Source organism: Anser anser, assembly GCF_964211835.1.
Source record: "Anser anser genome assembly, chromosome: 19".
Classification (NCBI taxonomy): domain Eukaryota; kingdom Metazoa; phylum Chordata; class Aves; order Anseriformes; family Anatidae; genus Anser; species Anser anser.
The window spans coordinates 11,239,476-11,261,862 of record NC_139740.1 but is presented as its reverse complement, the minus strand read 5'-3'; the positions used below and the strand labels follow the sequence as shown (position 1 = coordinate 11,261,862).

General features: G+C 42.7%; 3 protein-coding genes and 1 long non-coding RNA gene across 8 annotated transcripts in view; 1 reads left to right on the top strand and 3 right to left on the bottom strand.

Moving 5' to 3' along the window:
- Positions 1 to 14: 14 nt before the first annotated feature.
- Positions 15 to 22,387, top strand: part of LOC310884120 — a 26,938-nt gene continuing 4,565 nt past the window's right edge. Inside the window, exons 1-4 of the long non-coding RNA XR_014574048.1 lie at positions 15 to 308; positions 6,009 to 6,230; positions 13,443 to 13,544; positions 14,703 to 14,754. This is a non-coding gene — a long non-coding RNA (uncharacterized lncRNA). The remainder of the gene's footprint in view (positions 309 to 6,008; positions 6,231 to 13,442; positions 13,545 to 14,702; positions 14,755 to 22,387) is intronic.
- Positions 1,424 to 8,414, bottom strand: RNF135 (ring finger protein 135). Its single transcript, XM_083805394.1, has 6 exons — positions 6,728 to 8,414; positions 5,484 to 5,570; positions 4,728 to 4,958; positions 3,359 to 3,512; positions 2,985 to 3,086; positions 1,424 to 2,132 (listed from the first exon to the last, which is right to left on the bottom strand). The coding sequence occupies exons 1-6, from the start codon at positions 7,376 to 7,378 to the stop codon at positions 1,600 to 1,602; spliced, it is 1,758 nt and encodes a 585-aa protein (XP_083661520.1). The 5' UTR covers positions 7,379 to 8,414; the 3' UTR covers positions 1,424 to 1,599.
- Positions 8,549 to 15,880, bottom strand: ADAP2 (ArfGAP with dual PH domains 2). 2 transcript variants are annotated; one of them, XM_083805433.1, is made up of 10 exons: positions 15,662 to 15,880; positions 14,785 to 14,915; positions 14,080 to 14,171; positions 13,862 to 13,947; positions 13,401 to 13,510; positions 12,585 to 12,731; positions 11,921 to 12,004; positions 10,604 to 10,666; positions 9,924 to 10,001; positions 8,549 to 9,570 (listed from the first exon to the last, which is right to left on the bottom strand). In XM_083805433.1, exons 1-10 carry the CDS (start codon positions 15,744 to 15,746, stop codon positions 9,352 to 9,354), a joined length of 1,095 nt encoding a protein of 364 aa, XP_083661559.1. In that variant the 5' UTR covers positions 15,747 to 15,880; the 3' UTR covers positions 8,549 to 9,351. The 2 variants fall into 2 exon arrangements, with proteins under 2 accessions (XP_083661559.1, XP_083661558.1); XM_083805432.1 differs by lacking the exon at positions 15,662 to 15,880 and adding an exon at positions 15,232 to 15,609.
- The window catches only part of ATAD5 (ATPase family AAA domain containing 5), a 20,307-nt gene continuing 16,364 nt past the window's right edge, over positions 18,445 to 22,387 (bottom strand). For 3 of the 4 annotated variants that reach the window (XM_083805320.1, XM_083805319.1, XM_083805317.1), the window contains exons 20-23: positions 22,145 to 22,332; positions 21,030 to 21,847; positions 19,950 to 20,114; positions 18,445 to 19,756 (exon numbers count right to left, since the gene is read on the bottom strand). In XM_083805320.1, coding sequence (XP_083661446.1) covers positions 19,678 to 19,756; positions 19,950 to 20,114; positions 21,030 to 21,847; positions 22,145 to 22,332 — 1,250 coding nt within the window. In that variant the 3' untranslated portion in view covers positions 18,445 to 19,677. The remainder of the gene's footprint in view (positions 19,757 to 19,949; positions 20,115 to 21,029; positions 21,848 to 22,144; positions 22,333 to 22,387) is intronic. The other variant, XM_083805318.1, reaches the window with a different exon arrangement.

The following is a 22,387-nucleotide window of genomic DNA, read 5'->3' as shown; positions in this document are numbered from 1 at the left end:
GGGCGGCGCCGTCCTGAGGTGATTTGCGCGGCCCCCGGGGCGTCCTCTCCCCGTGAGGAGGAGTTGAGCTGCCCCGGGCTGCCGAGCGAGGTTTCTGCTCCACACACCCTAACGCGCTGCTGTGCCGGCCAGCTGAGCGTGTCTGGCACACAGAGACACAGCACAAGCGATGCGAAGCGCTCGCTTTCAAATCGTGTGGTACTTTGTGAAGAAACCGTAACCGAGGGCTGCTCCTGGGCCATACAGCACAGTCAGAGATGCCCAGCGGGTTGCTTGTGCTGCTGCTGTTCCTTCTCCAGGTGGACCAGGTAAGGACCCTCAGTCCGAACAAGGCAGCAGCGTTAGCTACTTGTAGAAGTTGATAATGCACACGTGCAGGCACCTTAGATGGGTGCATTTTAGTCCAAATGACTAAAGTGTTCAGGGAGACTTAGGACAAGGTTGCGTAAAGGAGAGTAATGTTGAAATTCACCAGCAGTTCTGTCAGTGACTTTAAAAGTCACACACTTCTGTTTGGCTAAGTGAGCTAGGTAAATCCCACATGCTTTATTCACGTGAAATGTATCCTCTTTCTGTTCATCACATACACCAAAGCATCCATTATACCATGTTCGGGGTGCACTGGAATGCCACTGTCTTCCTGAAAGAGCTTTTGTTTCTTGGGAACTCTGTTTTCAGTTTGGCTGCATGAAGCAGCGGTCCTCCCAAAACCTTGGCTGTCAGTAGTTCCTGCAGTATCTCAGCTCTGGCCCCTTCACCCCACACAGCAACAGGGACCTCCCTTCAGCCACAAAGATGTGGCAATTAAGGAGAGTAAAAATGCCTGTATACTGGCAAGGAAACTTGAGAATTTCCTTTCCTCAGACTCTGGCCAGAAAAGATGGGCTCTTCCCTGACACGGTCCTGTTTGTGGGCTTTTTAAAAGAGAAAGAATGAGCATGCTTCATTAGCTGGTACAAAAATGTTTGAAAACAGCTGCTTCCAAAACCATCCCCATAGTCAAAACACTACCAAGATAATGACAAATATCTGGTCTGAGTTAGACTAAGGCAAGAGATGGTGCCAGTGAGACAAGATGGTCTTCTGGGAGACTTTCCTGAAGCGTCAGGTCCTCAAACACACAATTGCCTGTAGTTTAGTACCTACCCTAAAGATAAAAGACTTGTAACGTACTTGCCCTCTGAGCATTTCTTACTCAATCAGACCTTTCTAAAGAAAGCTCACTCAACACAATGAAACAGCTTCATCTCTTCTATAATTTTTGGATCAGTGTAGGAAGATGAAGCCCATGGCCTTACCACCATGGGATTATCACCAGCTTCAGATTTTCCTTGGTCCATTTCTTCCTAGGTGCATCTTGGGACTGCCTGAAGCTGCTTCAGAAATCCATCTCACTCCCACAAGAATGGTTACTGCCTTTAGCATATGTTGGAATTGCTTTAATGAAGTATGACTAGATCAGAGCAGAGCATGAAGGAAAGCATGCAGAGAAAGTATCAGTTGCTAAATTCCAGGAAAGTCTGAGTACTTATGTGTGGTTTGGCAAATTCCTCTGCTAAACACCGAAGCTGGCATAGAAGCTCTGCATTCTTTATGATTTTACTTCCTGTTTATGTGATTTATAGTTAAAGATCCATTTTTATCTAGACTGTATAGCCAGAAAGCAGGATAAAGAGGATTTGAGGTATTGATTTCAAATGTATGCAAAAGCACTTCTTTGTCAGTGATGGCATAAAATGACACAGTCTTCTGTAGCTCCAGGAAAACTCCAACCTTCAATGGTTTATCACTGCGTAATAGTGTTTCTTGATTCTTGTGCCATGCTGACAACTGCTTTTGGGGACCTACCCATTCTACACACCAGGAATCCTCTGTTCTTCCTAATCTGTCCCTTCTACCAATCGTTTCACGAGCAACTCCAACAGCCCATCCATCACTGTCCTTGGTAATTACTTCCCAGTAGTGGCACCCAGTAGAGAAGCCCTGGGAACACAACACTTGGCTGATGCAGAATCTCTTGAGTGATGGTTCATAATAAGTTGGGTTGCTGGAAACCATTACTTTCCTGTTCTGAGCTGTGATTGCAAAGCGGTCATATGCTGTGGTGAGATCAAAAGTCACAATATCTGCCCCTAGAAGAGAGAAAGGAAAATATTCTCAACTCTAGGCAATAAGAAAACAGACCTCCTCGGTATTTACTTGCATCCTAAGTAACAGTGGATGTACATCCCTTCTCAAGAACAGAAATGAAAGCCAATGACCACACAATAAACCTTAAGCAAAGTCCAATCCTGCACATCAGCAAGAATCCTCAAGTAAATGCTAATGACTGTATCCTGAGCCCAGTGCACACTGAAACATTTAACAGGCACAACTGGGTAAACATCCGTGACAGGCTCTTGCACTCCAAAGCAAGGCGAAGGCACTGGGCTCCCTGCAGAATGGATCTTGTTTGCTATCAGTCTTGTAACAAAACTATGCATTTGCCACTAAAAAAACTGGATGCTTACTTTAAGAAAACTTACATTATCATCTGTTCACTGGGACATGTTCTTGCATGTTTTATAAGCAAATATATTAATATTGTGTTTATGCTACAGCTGTAGCATTGTGTTGACTGTAAAAAATATTTCTGTAAAAACGATGCAGAATTCAGTGATTGTGGCTTAACGCAGTAAAGACCAGTAAGGTGCAGTAACTGCCCATACACCAAAACAGAATCTGCAGGCAGCAGAAGCTACAACAGAGCTTATACACCTCCATCGAACAGGTTTCTTAATGTTTTTATCTTCCATATGCAGTCAGGTGTAGTATTACATTGTGCTGCAGTGACTGATTAAGTCATGGTAAGTTTAATAGTTTCTAGATTTCAGTTAAACAGACAGATCTCCTGCTAATGTTTGTAAGTATGGTTTTCTTCAGCAAATCCAGTCATAGTCACTTGAATATTGTTATTGAAGAGCCACGTTGGCTTGCATACTTACACCGAGAAAACTGGCTTGAAATGCTTGGTTCTGGACTTTTAGCTGCAGACTCTGAAGATAATGAGCAGACACGCGTCTCTTGATATAAGGCTGGAGATTGTACTAAATATGGAAAAGATAAAGAGTTAAGGCACGTCGTGAAAATGTAAATAGGAAGTATTTATGTATCTTATGGAAAATGTAAAATAAATGTAGCTGGCAGTTAAACTACAAAACAAAGAGCTGGGTTTTTGATTGTTAAAATTGTCAAAGGATGTGAGGGAAATGTTTTTATTCAAGATTACCAGGGCACAGCTGCCTTCACTGTGGTCAGAATGGAGGAGTCAGAAAAGTTAACTCCCTCTAAAAAAGATTTCAAAATAAGGAAAACTCACCTGGTGGGAACTGCTGAGGGTATTCCTCCAAAAGTAAAATTTCCAACATTCTCTTAAGATTTCCTACAGCACTTCTGACAACATTAAACTTCTCATCAATTGTAAATTTATGCATTGTTGAAGGTGAGCCTCCCTCTCTCTCAAGCAAGTTACTCTAGGAATGACATAAAAGAAGAATCAAGGGGAAGATGTAAACAGTATCAGTTATTTCATGTAGCATACCAGGTGATATTATAAAGCCAGAGTGGAAAAGGGGCAGTGATCTCTCTAAAATCTTATTGTTTGAAAGGAGAGCTTCTTTAACAAGATAGTTACCTGAGAGAAATGACCTGAAAACTTACAGAAAATGTGAAAGGATAGTTTATTCTTGATCAAAAATAAAATAATTTATTTTCCCCAAGAAAACTAAGAATGGGATTAATTTTTCTTAAATTGATTACAATTTCATTAAATTTACGTATGCATACATAAACTCTTTTTAACTTTCTTCTTGTAACCAAACCAGAAGTTTTAAAAATAATTAGCGTGAAATCTAGCATAAAATACCAAGAAAGGGGTAAACCTCATTTGCCTAAATTTAGAAATTGTGGAATTCTATATCCAAGCGTGTTCTCTTAATCTGCCTTTATCGTCTGCGGAAAGAAACAGGCATTCTGAAGGAGCGATGACTCCCATGTGAAGGTAGGCGTCTCAAGTAGGCCAGATGACTCACGCTCCAAAAGTACCTGTTTCTCTTCATTGCCTGTAACAGGAGTCTGGATCAGGTATAAACACATACAGTTACATGAGGTGAACTCCAGTGTAGGCCTCTAGCAGTCCACTTCTGTCTCCTAGCCCTGTCACACCAGAGTCCCACTCCAAATTGCCACTGGCTTATTAGCACCACTGGTATTGTCTTCAACATCAAAATGGGCTCTGCAGAATTTCAAGTATTTTAATTGCCTCTTTTGAGAGCTCTTGACATATTTTTCCCCAGAAGGTTATTAGGAAGTACTTAATAACAGTGAGTTCTTTAATTTGCATATGTACAGGTACTTTTTTTTTCCTTCTTCTGGAAAATTACAAAGAAAATAGAGGATCTTTAACCTTACATTTGGCTCAGGACTGGATTTAAGCAATACAGTCCCACTTCATTCCATGTCACCGGCCTTCTTGGAACAAACCTAGTTCTGAATTGGCACCCACAGCCTAGGCTTTTTCTGGTATTTTTGACCTCTGAATTTCCCACTCCAAAGTGTCACTGGCACCACCAGCCCAATGCCTGTGGATCGGTATCGTTGTCTACAGCGAGAATAGTGCAGCGGGGACCCAAAAGCACTCTGTACATGTTCAGCTCTTCAAGACATTTAGCTTAAGAGTTTTTACTCACATTCTGCCACCTCATTTCATCACTTCCTAATCCTTTCTCCATCTGGGCTTTGATGTCTATGAGTTTGTTCTTTTCAACACAGAGCTGGTGAATAGTCTCTTCAATCTTCTGTTGAGCTGCTTTTTGCTCCTGTTCAATGAACATCAGTGTGTTTGCCTCCTGTCTTTCAATGTATTCCTTCATGCAACAGAAGTCTTTAGTAATCTGGCTTTGGATCTGAGATGTATGTTCCTGAAAGACAGAAAACATGGAGCTCTTTGTGTTGTTAGAAAAGAAGATTAGTGGAATATGAGAATTTACTGCCCCATTTAATGTGCTCTTTAACTGAACAGAAATACCTAGCCCTATTCAAAGGAGTAAAACGTATTTGACACTATCCTGCATAGCCTGCAATGGGAATCTGGGCATGTTAAAGATGTTGACTGTTTTGTGGCCAACAATCTTTGTTTGACAATTTAGCAAAGATCAATATTCCAGATTAATGACATATCTAAGAGTCCCAGGCTACTCCTGGGGTAGGCAGAAAAAAGCAACAGTGCACAATTTCTGCAGCTTTAGTGCCAGCCAAGACATCAGTTAGTACAGCTGGTGCCACAGTTCACTCTTGTCAGAAAAAAAGAGAATTGTGAGAGCAACAGAAGGAGACAGAAAGGCAGATCCCTGCTCTGGGCTGGAAGGCCCACTGGAGTCAGTCACAGGTTTCAAGGTGGCAGTGGAAACAGAAGGTAACCGCAAGTAATGAAGTACAGTGCATACCTTTGTTTTACTGAGATCCTTCCTCAAGATGTTGATGGTCTCTTCAGTTATTTCCAGTTGTTTGGAGATGTCACGTATCTGTTCCTCCTTTAAAGTGACACATTTGAGCATTTATCTACATAACTCTCCAAGAAAACATAACCCTCCAAAAGAACATGACTAGGTTCAACAGCAGGGTAATAAAAATCCTCACATTGTTGACAGTTAGGCACTGGCTGGTTCACTGTGGGGCTGGAGAACAATTAATTCTGAGTGTGAATAACCACAGTAAAGTCAACATTCAACAGTCAGAAGTCATTTGTGAGCTTAAGCCCTTTGCTGCACTGCAGAGACCAAGGAAGACTTTTTAGATACATGTGTGCATAGTGTTACAGTAATGAAGTCAATAATCAGGTTTTGGTCATCTCCTCCAAGATTTAAGAGAGTTATTTTAAGCAGAGACAGAGACAACGAACCAGTCCTGTTTTGTGTCACTCAGCTGGGTGGAGCTGTAGCACTGTATCATAACGCTATGTTTCATTTCAGGAGTCTCCAGGGCTGTGCCGATGCAGTGGATAACACCACTTAAGATGTTTGTGAAAAGAGGAGGGAAAGAGCTGGCAGTGACTGAAATACAAAACAACTGCCCTCCAGGACGCACAGTGCTCGAGGCAACGTGAGGAGATGGTGCTAACCTCCTGCGAAGGATGCAATGCACTACGATTACATCATTTGCTCATTACAAGTTTTAACTGGAGGAATAAAAAGGTAAGAGTGAAGAATAGCAATGGAGAAGGAAATTAAAGAGAATAGCTGAGAGATGAAGAGACAGAAGGCAGAAACAGGTTAAGAAAGATTTAGAGATGTTTGAGGTTTCTTCTCAGTCCTAAACTGACTGAACATAACCGGGGCTTGCTGCCTTAGGCATTTTGTAGAGTTCAGTTGGCCCCTGTCCCTCCAGCACGATGATCAGCCAGTTATCACAACCCTGTATCAGATAGGCACATCCAGCTAGCAGCTCTTTCAACACAACCAATGCACCAGACTCCAGCAATGAGCCCCAAACAGTGCCTTAGCAAAACCCATCTGCCCGAGTGAACAGCCCGGTTGTGACAACACCGATATCAACACATGAAATGCAAAGTACTGAGGGGGAAAAAAAGAAAAAGCAGAAAGCAGGACGGAGTTATCTCAGCCCGAGCCACGGCCTCGTTCCCAACTTGTACCCAGGACAGGGGGGAAGCCCCGGCTGCCCCCTCCCCTACCTTCTCCCCGGGTCGCCGCCCCGCAGAGCTCCATCCACCGCCGGCACCATCTCCAGAGGGTCTGGGCTCGTCCCACGCCCCCAGCCCCTCGCCCCTTCCCCCGTTCAGCACCAGGCTGACCAGGGCTGCCAGCTCCCGGTTGGGCCGCAGGTCCTTCAGCTCGAAGCCCTCCCGGCAGAGCGGGCAGGTGGCGCGCTGCCTCCCCCTGCAGTAGGCGGCGATGCAGGGCCGGCAGAAGCTGTGGCTGCAGCTCGCCAGCCGCACGGGCTCGGTGAAGTGCTGCAAGCAGCAGGAGCAGCTCAGCTCCACGTCTGCCAGCAGCCGACCCAGCTCTGCCTGGGCAGCCATAGCCGGACCGGCCCGGGGCGGAGCAGAGCGCGGCGCGGTTTCGTTTCCTCGGGGCGCCGCCTCCGGCCGGGGGGCCGGGCCCGGTGTGGGGCTGGGCTCGGTACTGTACCGGGCACGGTGCGGGGCTAAAGGCGGCTGAAGGCGGCTGAAAGCCCCGGGCCACCTGTGAAGCCGGGCTCCGATGCTGCTGCTGCCTTCAGCTCGGCCCCAGGACTTGGGCTGGCTGTGGGAAAGCACTGTCACAAAGCTCTCTGTAACCTCGCCTCCAGACTTCAAAAAGTAGTCGTCTCTGCACAGTTGCATTTTTTTTTTTCTTCGGGGAATTTCCTGGTTTTGTAACAGGGTTGCTGACACGGCTGGTCTGCTGACCTTTCCTGGACATCACACAGTGAGCCCCATCCGTGAAGCTGAGGCTTCTGGGTGGACTGAATTCTCTGAGATCATCCTGAATTACGCAGCTCACCTCAAAATAACTAAAAAAAAAAAAAAAAAAAGGCATCTCAAACCAGACTATGATCCTCATACAAGTCAACGGATGCCTTGCTGTTGATTTCAGGAGCTGCAAGATGAGGCTGTTACAAGATTTGCTGAACCAGCATGTGAACTGTAATTCACCAGATTGCATGGGGAGAGAGAAGAAAGAACAGAAACATCAGGGAGTTTATGGGAGTATGTCAGGAAGCAAAACTCCTGCTGCAGATTGTTCAAGACTGGATGATGATGAGTTGACTAAGACAGGCAGAATGATGATCCAAGTCAATTTTTCTGTACTGTTGTGGAAAAAAAAGAGTTAATCTCACTAATCCCTGCACATATTGGTACTTCCTTGTTTCTGTAGAACTATTTGGGGTGCCTTACACTGGCTGGCAAGCAACAGCAAAAGGTGGAAGCTTCACCAGAAGCTTAGTTTGCAAGACTTCCGCTTGATTTGCAAACTAAGGGAATCTGAAAAGAAGAATTAAATATCTGAACGACTGGCTGCTTGGTAGAACCAAATCTTGGGCTTGGCTGTGAGGCAAGAAAACACTCAGTGCACTGTGTGAGCCAGTGCAAATCCTCACCCACTCCTGCGCATAATGGATGTGCATAGCACCTGATCAGGAGGCACTCACTCCGTACTTTCCGTGCTGGTCCTCATTCATTGAGTGTCTTCAAACAAGCCAAGGAAGATAACACTTTTAAAACTAGCTTCTGCCTTTCAATGCTCAGACTAATCAAATTCAGCAAGTGAATCCATGACCCAAAGCTTTAGCTGTTTTTAGGAGATGACACCAATCAGTGTGTCTTTGTCCTGAACTCATGTCTTGACTAGGGCAGTATGTGGGGTTGCTTTGGAAAAGAAAAAAAAAAAAAAAAAAAAAAAGGCCTTTACATGTCTCATTTGCCACTCATAAAAGAATCAAATAGCAGAGACTGTTGAAAGCAAGGAGCTAGGGACATCTGTCATTAGAGTGATTCCGTTACACTATTCTCCACAATTCAAACTTGACTTTTATTTTTTTTTAACAGTTTCTGTGACGGAAATCTAACACTGTTAAAAGCATTAAAACCACTCCATGGAAAACAAACATGTCCCTATCTGGATAGGAGCTGAAGTCAGGTAGAATATAGCTGCCCAGCTCTGCTCCTCCCTGAGAAAGATTCATCCAATCATTCCAGCATGAATTTATATCTTTGGTCTATCCAACAGGATGCCCTGCATCGTCCTGGTAGGTGGTGACGTCTTGCCTCTTGGTCACTCATTCTATGCACTCATGTAACAGATGATCACATTCACTGGCAAAATATATGCCACCAGGTGGACTGTCAAGTACATCGTTCTGGATGTAAAGGCATCCATCTGATATCAGACCAAAGCAAGAAAAGGAGGATGTGATAAAACATCACCTGCAGGAGTCCTCAAGGAAATTCATGCCAGCCCTCTGTGGTCAGACTTTCTCCACTGACATTGTTTTTTTTTTCCCATAAGTCAACACTGGCTGATTCATCCCCACATCAGTCTGGGAAGGCCTCCTCTGCTCAACAGCAGAGAAGGGAAGGAAGAAAGAAGGCACTTCAGAGGAAGGTTGTGCAGGGACACAGATAATTTTTGAATATCTGCTCTCCACCTTACTTGTTTCTCTGTTGCCACCCTCCCTGTGCCTTCAGTTGTTGAAGGAAGCCCTCTGTGGTAGTCACTGAGGGGGCCTGAACATCACCCTCGCAGACGCTGCAGACCAGTGCTGAACAGAGCCCAAGAAGTGCAGTTCACCAGAACTCCGAACTCACTGTTAGTCTTAACCAGTCAAAGGCTGGGCAATAACTCCATTCAGGGCGTCTATCCACTCCCTCTGCTCCTTATCGTTCTCACATATAAACAAAAACTCTCGCGTTGGTGTGACCATGGTGATCCCTGGTTTCCTCTTCTTCACACAGACTCCCTGGGGCAAGCCAGCTCGTGCTTCATAGCCCTCATCCATCCTTCCAATAAAAATCTGGCCCAGTGCAAATGCATCCTAGAAAGAAGGAAACAGAAGACAGTCATTAGCCAGCGGACAGTACAGCTCCAACAGACATTGTTCTCTCCTTTGACATGGAGCTGGGGATGTGTGGAGGGATCACTGATCTACTGACAGGCAGCAGGAAGCTAGCAGCTATTTGTAAAAGACTAAGATCTTCCTCACAGCCACTGTAAGGGACAGAGCTCCCAAACAGCTCAACTTCAAAGATATCAACCTATAAGGGAGATGAGCTCTTGAGACTGAGCCCATTGTCTTATGCAGCCGCTGGAAGAGTCGGATAACAGACCCCTTCTTCCCACCCACCTTTGTGAAGGAGCTTGGGGGATAGCAAAGAACAGCTCACTTACCAGTGGATTTTTAAAGTATAGCAGGTTCCTCTCCTGAGAGTCCAGGCTGAACCAGCGCACCTTGAAGGTCTCCTTCTGCTGCAAGGAGATGGTAGAAGTTTGGTAAAGACCAAATCCCAGAGAAGAATTCTGGTCTTTCTCTGCTCCTTCAGCAGAGCCTGAAATCTCCAAATTTCCCTCTGATGTTCAAAGAAGCAGCAGCCCAAATAAATTCCCACAAAAAAAACCAAACCCACAACCCAACATAGGCTGAACACCTAAGAATTTGCTGCTATAAACAGATGTGACTTCTGTGCCACTGACTTCAAGAGAAATAGGGAAGTAAGGGAGTTAGCATGTGATGTTCTGTTCTAGAGGCGGCTGCAGTTCTAGAGCTGCAGTCAGCAGGCAACTGATACAGGAACCTATTTGGTGTTGCCCAACAGTACTTAGTGTTTCCACTGCCAGCCAATCCATCTCACTTACTTTTCAAGGAGGATCCTTCTTCACAGTTGTTTTTTCCTGCACAAAATAAAGCATGACCCCAAGACCACAACAGGCTTTACAATGTCTTTTATCAACCCAGGAAGCACACAATCACTCAAGAAATTGCTTACTAGTAAACGATTATAGCATTATCAAATAATCTCCTCCTAGAAGAATCCTGTTTGTGTACTACTATGCATGTAAGCTGGACCTACCTTTGGTCCCGTTTTCTCCATATATCCTTCTTTGACATAATTTCTTGTGATCCGGGGTACGAGCTAGGAGAACACACACACAAAAAGGTCTGCCATCTCATTCAAGCTTGCTTTTCTGTTCTGTTTCTTTCAAAGCAAATCACCGTCAATTTTGGCTTTTATGGTTGGGGTTGTTTTTGGCTGCTCAGTAAAGGGAAGTCTGAATTAAGAAGGAACATAAGACTGTTGCAAGATCACACGTTAAAAGAACCACATGTAGACTTTTGTGTGGCCTTTTCTTCTATAGCTTCCATCCATCCCAAGGCTCACCTACTGATTTGGCACTGTATGGAGGCTGGCTGTGGTCTGGCTGCTCTGAAAGAGATCTTAATTCTACCTATGATCAGGGAAGTGGCTATATTAAGGAATGTAAAGACAACAGAAGAAAAATAAGAAAATTCAGTGATGCCCAATGCAAGGAAAGGAATAACGTGGGACAGAAATCTTTGTGTTTACTTGAAAACCCAATACTCCTGCCAGGAAAGCTGACCAGCAAGTCAAAGTAAGAGACAGAACACAGATGCCCAAATTAGCTTCTGCTTCCTTGTGTTTGCCATTAAAAGACTTTCCTTTATTCCATCTCTAAGGCAACTGAGTAGTGAAGAATATTTGTGTTGGCACTAACAGAGACATTGAGCATGAGTGATTAGAGGTGTTACTCTTCTTATGTACAGCTGGTATGGCTAAACACAGATATGTTTTGAAAAGCAAACAAAGATTTAGACTTTATGTCCAAAGTTGATCAGGAGGAGGAAAAAAGATTAAGGATGTGATTGACGTTTTTCTCCAGAAGTTCATCCATAACTAGCTGTGCAGATAAAAAGAGCTTCAGATATTTCTAATAAGAGAGGAAACAAAAGCACTACCTCCTGACGGATTATCTGAGTAAGCATTATGGAGTTCCTCTCTCTCAAGCAGGGACTCTATCTGTTTCTTGAACAACTGTTTCTACGTATCTGCTCTGCAGATTTATTTTTCCCCAATGCTATCACACAGTCCAGCAGTAGTTCCACAGATACCTGTACCAGCTTCACGTACTTTAAAGCTGCTGCCTCCAAATCCCAGCATTAGCACCGGGCTGAGGCACACTAGAGGACAGCCACCATGGAGGTCTCAAGAAAAGCCTGGTATGACAGCCTCCCTCTTTCTCCAGAGAGAAGCAGCTGGCATTTCCAAACCCATATGCAGCTGTCTGAGCACCTGGCTCTGGCAGAAGCGAGAAAGTGTTTTCCCATGCTGTGTTTGCGCAGACTGCTTCAAGCCCTGTTCAGTTCTCACCTCAGACTCAGGGACAGTTGGGAAGGTTGTTCTAAGATAATGGTAACGTGCTGCCCGGATGGCATTGAACCAGTCAACAATCTCCTAGGGAAAACAGCAAAGACAAACATAAAGACAAAAATAACATGAAGGGGTAAGAACACTGCCTTTCCAAAAAGACCTTTCTCCTTCATTCTGACTTCTTTACAAAGATGCAGTTTCTCCCCAAGGTCCAGAGAGAGTCAGTGATTTGTCCCAGACACCTGAAAAACACTGAGCCTCTAAAATAATTTTTAAATGCTAACTTTTAAATTTTTAAATATCCAGGAAGGTCCTGGACATCCTCAGCATGGAGAATAACCCAAGTCTGTGTACAGAAGCTTTTTCAGTTGGTTCAGTTATGGATTGTTTAACCACCTGCATACCTGGAAACACTTCAGAACTATGGCAAGGAAGAAACAGAAATCTAACAAAACCTGTAGATGTACTTAAAATTATTAGTCTGTTTGGAAATAATGCAAAGCAACAGTATTTTCCGTGTGTGTCAAGAAGGCTTCAAAGAATATAACCTACAAGTCATAGTGATTTCAGAGAAAATCAGATTCTGCAGAAACAGGTATATATTCCAAATTATATATCCAACACCTGAGAATCTTGATCATTCCAAAATCTCTGTGGTATTCACCTTTCCACTTTCATGATAGACAAAAAGGTTCCTTGTCTGACCATTTGTCTTGTAGGTGATCTGCAGTCCATGAGCATGTTGGATTTTCTCTGTCTGGAACATCACATTCAGTTTCTCAATGCTGATAATGGCTTTTGGACCTTTGGTCTGCAAAATGAAAAGCATCACTGTAATAAAGTGGTCTCAAGGAAGGCAATGGAGGATAGATAATTGTATGAGAACCAGGTCCCTACTGAACAGAAAGCAGGCATCATAAAGTACCTGATAATTGGATATACCTGAAGAATAAAAGCTATAACTAATGTGTCACATAAAATCAGTTACACAGAAAACTCCCCTTCCTTCACAAATGCTGGCTGGCCCTTGGAAAGTGATGTGTCTGCACTGCAAAGATTCCCTCTCCAACCTCACAGCTGGAGATCAATTAGCTACACATTCTCACTGGAAGGGAGACATGTTGAGGATGTTACTGCAGCAGCTGATGAGAGAATATTTTGGCAATGTGAGAAGTAGCATCTGCTAACAGATCTCTTCTTCATCTTGCTATTCAGTATCCATTTCCTTCGTTCACTAAGCAAAAGGAGGCTGCAGGGTTAAGATAAGGGATGAGGAAAAGGGCTAAATCCAAAAGAGCAACTGCCTAAGTAAGATACCACAGATGTTAATGCGGAAACATCTGGGCTGCTCCAGACACAGGCTGACCTGGCTGCAAAACTAGAGACAAAGCTCTTTATACTATTTTCAACTTGTAAAGAGTAGAGTCTGAGGCTGGTTGTTGACCAGCTACCTACAACCAGCTGTGGCTGGGGAACTCACTTCTTTAGTGTAGTACTTCAACATCCCTTCCCTTGCTGACAGGAGGAATCGCCTCTTCTGGAACTGTCTGCTTTCCCGCCCGCGCTTCCAGAGGAATCCTTCGTGGCTACCTGCATGTGAGACCAAGACGAGCATCAGACAAAGGTAGCACTATAGCAGGACTGTTTATCTATGTGGTAATGTGCCACAGAGTTTCAAGTCTCTTTTCCATCTGAGAATTTTCACCTCAAATGGAATGAATCAGTGGAGAACTAGAGAACTGTAAGATCACACATGTAAGCTAAATACACCTTGTACTTGTTGGGAGCTTCTTCTCAAAATTAGAGCCTCAAAAGCAAGGCCTGCACATCCAGCAATTCATACGTGGCAAGCCATCCTCAAAGATCTTCAAAGTTGCAACCAGAGTACTGTGCTGCTGGCCTTAAAGCTAATACCTTTTCCCTGACAATCCTAACTTTTACCTGCAGAACAAGGATCTTGGCAGACTCGGGTGGCAACAAATTCCTCACGCTCATATTTAGCTCTAATCCATTGTTCTTTTAAAACCCTGAAAGAGGAAAACATGGATAAAGCTGATCTGCCTCTACTCTATTTTCACCAACCAACCAAAGAGACCTGTAGAGGGAAGCAGCAGTTCGATAGCTGGAAAGGTCTGCCCACTGAATAACCATCAACTTACAAGCAGTCACAGGCCTGGGGGATGTAATAGTACGGGGGGACTTTGGCCTCATATTTAGTTTTGGCACAGAGATTCCCATGCTTCTTCATAAACTGAAATACAAAACAAGTTCCACTTAGGCATGCAACTGCAAAACCAATACTGTATCATGAGCATAAAATGAAACTTAAACCAAACTCTCAGTGTGTCTACACAGAAGTTTATACATTTCCTTTGGAACTGTAGCCTGCACTATTTTAGATATTTCACTGTTTACAGCTCTGAACCAGATGGGAAGGAACACAAGATTGTGGTTATTAATTGAAATAACAAAAGAGAATGAAAATACATTTATGATCTTCCTCTACCTTCAGCTGTTCCTAGAAGTAAATTGTGATTGCATTGCTAACACAATTCAATAGAAAAATGAGAGGCTGAAGCAATATTTAATAAAGGTATGTTGATTACTAAAGAAAACATACTAACTGGAAGTAACTGTGGGCCTCTAAGCCACAACATGCAGATACTGCAGGCTGTTAAACATACAATCACCTATCAGTGTAATTTGATTGAGTACGTCATAAAAAAAAACCACCTAAAGTTACCCAATGAGTTCACTCGGCTCTGTGTTCTTCTGTTCATAGAGAATGGCGTGAATTCTGAGTCAGAGGAGGTTATGCTGAAATACGGGGAACAGTAAGTGAAATACTCCTTTTCGTTCTGTACCTCTATAAGATCGTTCTCCCAGAAGTCAAGCCGAAGGGATTTGACCCTGCTGATTTGAGGAAGATTGCGATGGATTCCGGAGCAATTCAAGCAAATGAATATTCCAAGTTTGTAAGAAGCCCACTCTGGATCTAGACACAAACAAAAAGAATGCATGGATAAATGGGAAAAGGCACAGCCACTGACAAGGGCAAAAAAACCATATCTGATGTACAGCCCAGGTTTCACACCTAACTCATCAAGTCCCACCCCATTGTTTAAGGCTGTCACCTCTTTGTATTTAAAGGAACCACATCTGCTTTCCCCAGGGAAGGCGGCAGCCCTGAAACCCGTAAGCTTTTTCATGGAGAATTTGTTTAAAAATTAATGTGACCGTGCAGGCAGCCAAGCGGCGATGTGAAAGCTGAGCTAATTATTAGTTCATCGTGGCAAGTTCTTGCTGCTGACCTAACGACGGAGGGGCGCTTTGGCCAGCGAGCAGCTCCGCGGGTGCAGGGCTCGCCCCCCCCCCCCCGGCCGCCCCCTGCCCGGGGCCCGCTCTCGCCGCCGCAGCAGGGCCGGGAGCAGCCCCGAGGTGCTCGGAGGGCTCCATCCAGCACGATCATTTCCTTCCCCCGCGGCTCGCCTCGCTTCTCCCTTATCGCGGCACGCAGCAGCTGCCCGCCGGGTCCCCGCCCGCCGCGGGCTCCGTTCGCAGGAGGCGACGCCCCAGGGCGCGAGCCCCCGGGCTCGGGGGGCTGTGGCCGTGCCGCCCCCGGTCCCTGCTTCCACAACCCCCGGGGTGCCGAGGCCGGCTCCCGACCCCCGCTGCCTCCCTCGGTCCCCCCGAGCCGAGCCGAGCGGTGCCGTGCCCCCGGGCAGGGCTCGCAGCCCCCACCTGCCGCCCCGCAGTCGGCGCAGCGGCCGTTGCCGGCGGCCTTCAGCAGCTCCAGCAGCGGCGCTTTGGGCCGGTCGCGATCCATCGGCGCCGGCCCCAGTCGGGAAATGAGGAAGCGGAGCGGGGCCCCGAGCCGCGGGGCGCCCCCTGCCCTCCCTTCCCCTTCCCTGCCCTCCCCTCCGGCCGCCTCCAGCGGCGGCTCCGCGCCCCCGGGCAGGGCGGGGCCGGCCCCGCGGCCGGGTGCGGGCTCGGCGCAGCTCGGAGCTGAGGGGGTCCCCGCAGCGAGCTCCTCGCTCGTCAGGGTCCTGCAGCCGGCAGGAGGGCTCATCCCCGCACCTGCTGCGCCTCCTCTGCCTCGCTCCAGGCTTGGCTTTCTTTTGCGGGAAAAATTTCAAATGAAAAGCCTGCTGTGCAGCAGAACGGCGACTGTGCTCCGGGTACCGGCCAAAGCGCTCGTACCGCGGACGGACTCGGTCAGGTGCTCAGCACAACCCCCGAGCGCTGCCTGCCGCCCTGCTGCGAGGAGGAAAAGGTGGCTGCAGCTGCAAACCCAGGGAAAGCAGCACTTCAGGATTTGCAAAGCCTGATGGCAGTGCCCCTCTTTCAAGATAAAGCCAACCATCACTGGTCACTGTAACTGGGAATCTTTCCTAATCTAAGGAAAAAGACCCAACATTTTAAAATGAGGGAAAGATTTACAGCAAAGCTAATTACAACTGAAATAGACTAAAAGTGAAAATTAAAAACATCATCAAGCATTTTTCATTTTACTCTAGGTAGAGGTTAAAGTATAATTATAGGTTAGACTATATCACACTATAATTTGCGATTTTTGTTCTTTACTAAACTTTAGGTGTAATTGTGTAAAATCTTTGTGTAGTTGCCCATTTTCTAAATGAGAAAATACTATATGTCTATTAGTTAGAAGTAGTGACTTTTTTTTTAGTCTTTTTAGGCACTAAATAACATTAGGCTATGTTTTTTAAAGTGAAGATAAAGTCAAGTTAGTGAAGCCATAAAAGGAATTATACAGCAGAATATCTGAAAAGTTGAGTATCCCTCAAATACCTGTATAAGATTCCTTTTAGTGCTTACCCTTTAAGAGCTGTTGTATACTAGAATAGAAACATGGATTTCTTTTTCCCCCCAGTTTTCCTGCAAACCATACCTTAAAGATCTTTTGCTAGCTTAATCTTTGTGTTCTTACAAATCCTTTAAGATATGAAAATGCCTGATATTTACAAGTAATTATTTATATTCAAGACTAAATACAAACCTGACAGTAAAAAATGTGGCATTAGTTGTTAACCAGTTTTGTTTTAAATACTGTGTCATAGTCACATAGCTGAGCTTCAGTGTGCCTTTGCAACTTGCAAGGGAAGTAAGTGTTCTTCCCAGGCCTCCAGTCACCATCTTGCACCATTTCCAGACTATCTCAGTCTCTATGAAAGCTCTGTCTTGCAAAGGGATTCTTCTGTCCTTCTACTCTGCATTAGTACTAACACATCACACAATAACAAGAATACACCTAAAGCTCAACAGCTTTTTTCCTGTACTCTGGGAGTGTAGAAGAGTGTTAAGAGATGTAGAAAAATCATTTAGCTAAGTTCATCCCTTACCTTTTCTCTTCCTTTGCACTTGTATTCTATAAAGCAATATTAGAATAATGCTAAAAAGCAAGACAAGCTTCAAACTTGACTGAGATTTCAACAAGAACATTTATAAATAAACATATACTTTTGAAATTACTGTACACCCAATAATAACTACTGCTTAAATAGGATGTAGAGTCATTTCGAAACTCCATTTTTACTTCCAGTTTCACCAAATTCTTTTGTTTAGGTAGATCTCAGGCAGGGGTTGTCTCTCCTTTCCAGGTAATCTTTGTATCATTCCCATGATTTCTGAAGCTGATTTTTATAACGTGGAAGAAAAGGTGTTTGCTGCGCCAAAGAGAAGTTTTTCCCTACATTACACTTTCATACTGTGGAAGCGATAGCGTATGTCCTACTACATAAGGCACATGGGCTAGCTCAATGTGCAGTATAAAGTAATAAGCAGAACCCACACTATTGCAGGAAAAGAGTTTGGTTCAAAGGCAGAAGACATTCAGGGGAATAGGTCTTCTGAAGCATTTCTGTTTAGACTCAGTTAATCAAAACCTACCTCCCTTTCTTTTCCTCAAGACCAGCCTGTCCCCTTTTAGAAACCTGCTTTCTTCTGGCATCCAAGAGAGATAACAGTTCCTTGCTTCAGCCCCTGGTCTCCTAATCCTGAACTGACACTCTTTAAATTTCTGACTACTTAAGTAGAATAGTAAGATGCTCATACCTGATGCACAGAAATGCAAAGTGACTAGTTTAGCAGAGCTCAAACGAACTGTTACGAGTGCATTATCTTGAATGAAAGATAGCTTGAGGAGTTTTTTTGTGGTAATTGCACATAAGTCTCTCATCAAGGAATGAGCTGCTTGAATTCCACCTTACCTTTTGGACTCCTATTATACCACCACAGCCTGAGCATTCTGTAAAATTAATTCCTAAGGCAATTATTAGAACCAGAGAATTAGCTTCAGAAGGAAGTAAGTTGTCTCCCACTGCTAATTTATGTCTTCCCCTGTGTTCTCTAAAATAGAAAGTAATACAATATAGGGCCTGTCTCCAGTATACGTACGTCCACAGCTTAGTTAGCAGCCTTTATAAAGCAGTGAACGGATATGCTTTTACTTTATTTTTTGCCAAAGTTAACAGGACTCAGACCATTGATGCAACAGTACAATCCAATAAAATTTTAACAGGCACCACTTTATTTCACTCTGTGCTACTGAAAGAGTAAACTATAAAGGTTATCTACAATGCAGATCCTTACAATAATTTACCGTTTTTATAAATATTTCTCATTCCTGAACATCGTTAAGACATGAAAAATATAGGATGAGAACAGAAGGTACTAGAAAATAGCCTTCCTCATTATTATAGAAACATTGAGGTAAATGGAGTGGCACTGTAATGCAACAATCTCAGTTTGAGGAGGAAGAACAGTAAAACTGCAATATAAAGGTAGAAAAAACATGGTTGAGATATTTCCAGTTAAAAAAATTAAATATTTTTATAGACCAAAAACATTACATTTTAAAGTCTTACTTTTCATATATATATATATATCAAATATCCAGAACTATAGCAAAGTGTCACAAATTTATTGTATAAAAACAGATTCAATCACAAATAATCAGGCTGAAGTCTTGCCAAATACAAAATGAAGTATAAAAATAGAACACAATATACAAGACTAGAAGTAGTTAAATATTACTGAAATCAAAGTAACACTGGAATAATTGTTATTTACAAAGTCTTGCCTAATATCCAAGTCCATCATGAGCTACAGTAATCATTTCTCTACCCTTTTAAGATCAACATGCATATCAGCTGTAAATAATGAGTGAAGTTGAAACCAATGTATACAAATATATGTACATAGATGCATAGTGCTTTGTAAAGACTTTGCTACCCACTTGTTATTGTGAAGGGAGTTGCTGTCATTTACATTTCACAAGAATTATTGCTTGGTCTCCCTGCTCCCTCCTCACCCTGTGTTATTTAAGATTTATGCAAATTCTGAAAGAAGCGAGCTTCTTTTACTAAAGTCAGCTCCTGGTGGTGGGTGGGTGAGGTATAAAGAAATAAACAACTTTGCTGTAGAAGTTGTGACAGTTGTTTTTCCCAAAAAAATAAAAAAAAAGGACTTCTTGCTATGTGATTCACAGATTACAGAGAAAGATAGCATGAAGTCCTGATTAATTTGTACATTTAATATTCTAAATGCACTTACTAGACAAGCACCAACATTTCAGTCTTTAAAAGCAATATCATGACGATATATACATTATTTTAAATACTCATAGAAATTTAATATACAAATGGCTCTGAATATACAATAATGTGTTTTAAGAAAAATAAGTCAAACCATGGTGAGAAAACCACCATTAGGCACAACGTATTTCTGTGTTAGCAATTTTAAGCGAAGTCTAGAGACAGACTGTGCATCATTTGTCTGGGTATTTCAAGATGAATTCCTTCAAGATAATGCAGGAACCTATAAAAAAAGTAAGAGTAACTATAAGTAACTATAAGGGGGCAAAGTTATTTCCAAATGGTAGACAATACTTATATTTAGAGAGGCAACATCCACCTTTCTCATCTCGAATTATTTTTACAAAATATTTTTATTAAAATACAACTACCTTGTATACTGAAACGTAACAGGATTTAGGAAAACTAAAACTTACCTTCTTTTAGTCTTTCCTTGCTCTTTAATCTTCTCAGACCTACAAATACTGCGAAGAGTAGGGAGATATTCGAGTACGCTGGCTTGCTTGTTACCCAGGTTTAAAGGAGTTCTGGAAAATATAGTTCTGATGACTGCCAACCTCTTCTGTGCTTTTTCGTGAATGCTAAAATGAGAACGAAGCTTTGTTTCTTGTTCAAGAACATCATCCCCATTTTGTTCTTTTAAAATCAAAGCCACTGGTTTAAAACTGTTAAAGACACTGATGTCTGAAACTGCCTCCCAGTGGATTAGACACCTGCAGTTTCTGATCATATGCTGCTTACACAGCATTTCAAAACTGCACTTAGGCAAAAACACGAGGGACAGTAGTTTGTTTTGCCAATGCTCTTAGCTTAACTATCTAATCTGACAAGGTCTTCACAATCTAGTTATGTATGTGAAGTTTAGTTTATCTGTCAGACAACTGAAAGCATCTGTGGTCTTCAAAAATAAAAAGCATTTTGTGATTGACGTTCTGGAAAATAGCAATATCAGATCCAATCTATAACTCATGATATATTGACCAAATTCGGTCACAGATTAGACAGACCCATTTTGATATTACTCCTCTTGGTTCTTCCTTACAGAAATGCAATAGCTTTGCTCTATTATGTTAGGTCTTCATCAGGCAACACCTACACATTTAATATAGATGGGCTCTGGATGAAAAATTTAGTGTCTGGTACTTGCAAAATAAATTTCAGTCCATCTGACTATCTTGGAAAAAAACATTCCTTTGTTCCTTTTTGGGGTGGCGGTGTGTATGCTGTTTTAAAGTAAGTAGATCAGATTAAGGTCACCATTCCTGACCAATGTTATAGTCAGGTTATTCAAACAAAGTCATTTTTTGGTAGCAAGTGCCAAGCAGTTAATTTAAGCTTACTTAGGTGAACAACTTACTCCATTGTTCTGAGACATACTGAGAACATTCCTATCTGTATGAATGTGTACATATAGTAACTGAAACAGTCCTACACACTGTGAAACGCTTTTCTTGACAAGTATACACAGTATTCCAGAAATATTTGCAAATCCTTACCTTGAATCAGCTGACTGATTGAAGGATACATAATTTCTTGTGTTTGAGATATGCATAGTAAGTCCCTCAAGTTGATCGCTTTCAGGTGTTTTACTGGAGCTCAAGGAGGTTTCCAATTTTTGTGAAATACTAACAGAACATTTGTTAAAACTGAGTGCTTCAATAGCTGCCTTTATTTCACTACAGCTCTGGGAACTCCACCAATCAGTATTTTCTATACTGAATTCATCACAAAGACCATTTTTGATTTTGCCATTTGTCCACTTAAATCCTTCATCTTTAGAGAACTCCAGTGGCTCCCTGGTGTTACTGTTTACACAGCAATCCAAGAAAGACATGTTCTCTACAAATTCAGTCAGTGAATTCAGACACTGACAAACAAGAGCAGATCTTTTATCATTTGCTGGCGTTTTACTTTTCATGTCTTTTCCTTCTCTATTCATCATCAATTTTGATTCCTCGCTATTCGCTTCAGCACATGATGTAGGACTATCTGATGGCAAACTTAAGAATTCAGCTGAATAGTTCAGTTCAGTGTCAAATAAGTCACTATCATCCAATACATCAAGCCTTTTCTTGTTCTTTGTCTTTTTAGATTTTTTTCTAGAGCAGTAGCTATTAATAGATTTGTTTTTTGAAGAAACTATGGTAGTCCTTTCAAGTGTGGAGTTAGAGGCTTCAGACTGGTTTGAAAGATAATGCACTGGTAAAGGAAGAAGCAGTTCGAGATTACTATATATAAAATCCACTGTCTTCAGCTGAAATTCTGTGAGAAGCTGTATCAATTTATCCCATTTCTCCATGGTCGTGATTTTCTGCTGTAAGATAGTTGAGAAAAAAGCATTAATAACTTTTTTAATAATCATGCATTTAAATGTAAAAGAAAAAAGCTACAGAAAACCTCATATTCCTGTCTTTATAATATTCTGAGACAAAGGACTATTTGGCTTGCAGCAGACTGCCCCAGTTTGCATTTTGCTTAATTACTAGAGAATACCATAATTTCTACGACCAACTTTTTGAAAAAGATTTACTTTTGAGATTCTATTCATAGTGACAGTTACACAATTACTTAGCAATTATTCAAAATATTAGCTTATCAACAACAAGAATACCTTAAGAAATGTAAACAAGTCTTCTGAAGGCAACAGGATATTTCTAAGGCCGAGCAATGTCTCTACGCAGCCTGTATCGCATTTTGGAAACTCCTGAAGAGGTGCATCAGCTTGAGAAACTTCAATCTTTGAATCAGTAGCCTTTTCAGAATTAATTACTTGATCTGCTTTGTTTATCTCATCTTCTCCTGCACAAAGACAACATGCTTCACTTGAAAAAAGTTGTATCATACAATTTCTGAC

Bases quoted from the DNA above. Each gene is read 5' to 3' on its own strand.
- RNF135 (XM_083805394.1), bottom strand. From the start codon at position 7,378: ATGCAACTGTGCAGAGACGACTACTTTTTGAAGTCTGGAGGCGAGGTT. The intron at 5,571-6,727 runs GTAGGGGAGGGG...GTCACTTTAAAG, and splicing joins GGCGGCGACCCGGGGAGAAG to GAGGAACAGATACGTGACAT. The intron at 2,133-2,984 runs GTAAGTATGCAA...TCTCTCTTCTAG, and splicing joins TTCAAGCCAGTTTTCTCGGT to GGGCAGATATTGTGACTTTT.
- ADAP2 (XM_083805432.1), bottom strand. From the start codon at position 15,376: ATGGAGCCCTCCGAGCACCTCGGGGCTGCTCCCGGCCCTGCTGCGGCG. The intron at 14,172-14,784 runs GTACAGAACGAA...TTTGTATTTCAG, and splicing joins GGGAGAACGATCTTATAGAG to TTTATGAAGAAGCATGGGAA. The intron at 12,005-12,584 runs GTGAATACCACA...TGTTTTCCCTAG, and splicing joins TCTATCATGAAAGTGGAAAG to GAGATTGTTGACTGGTTCAA.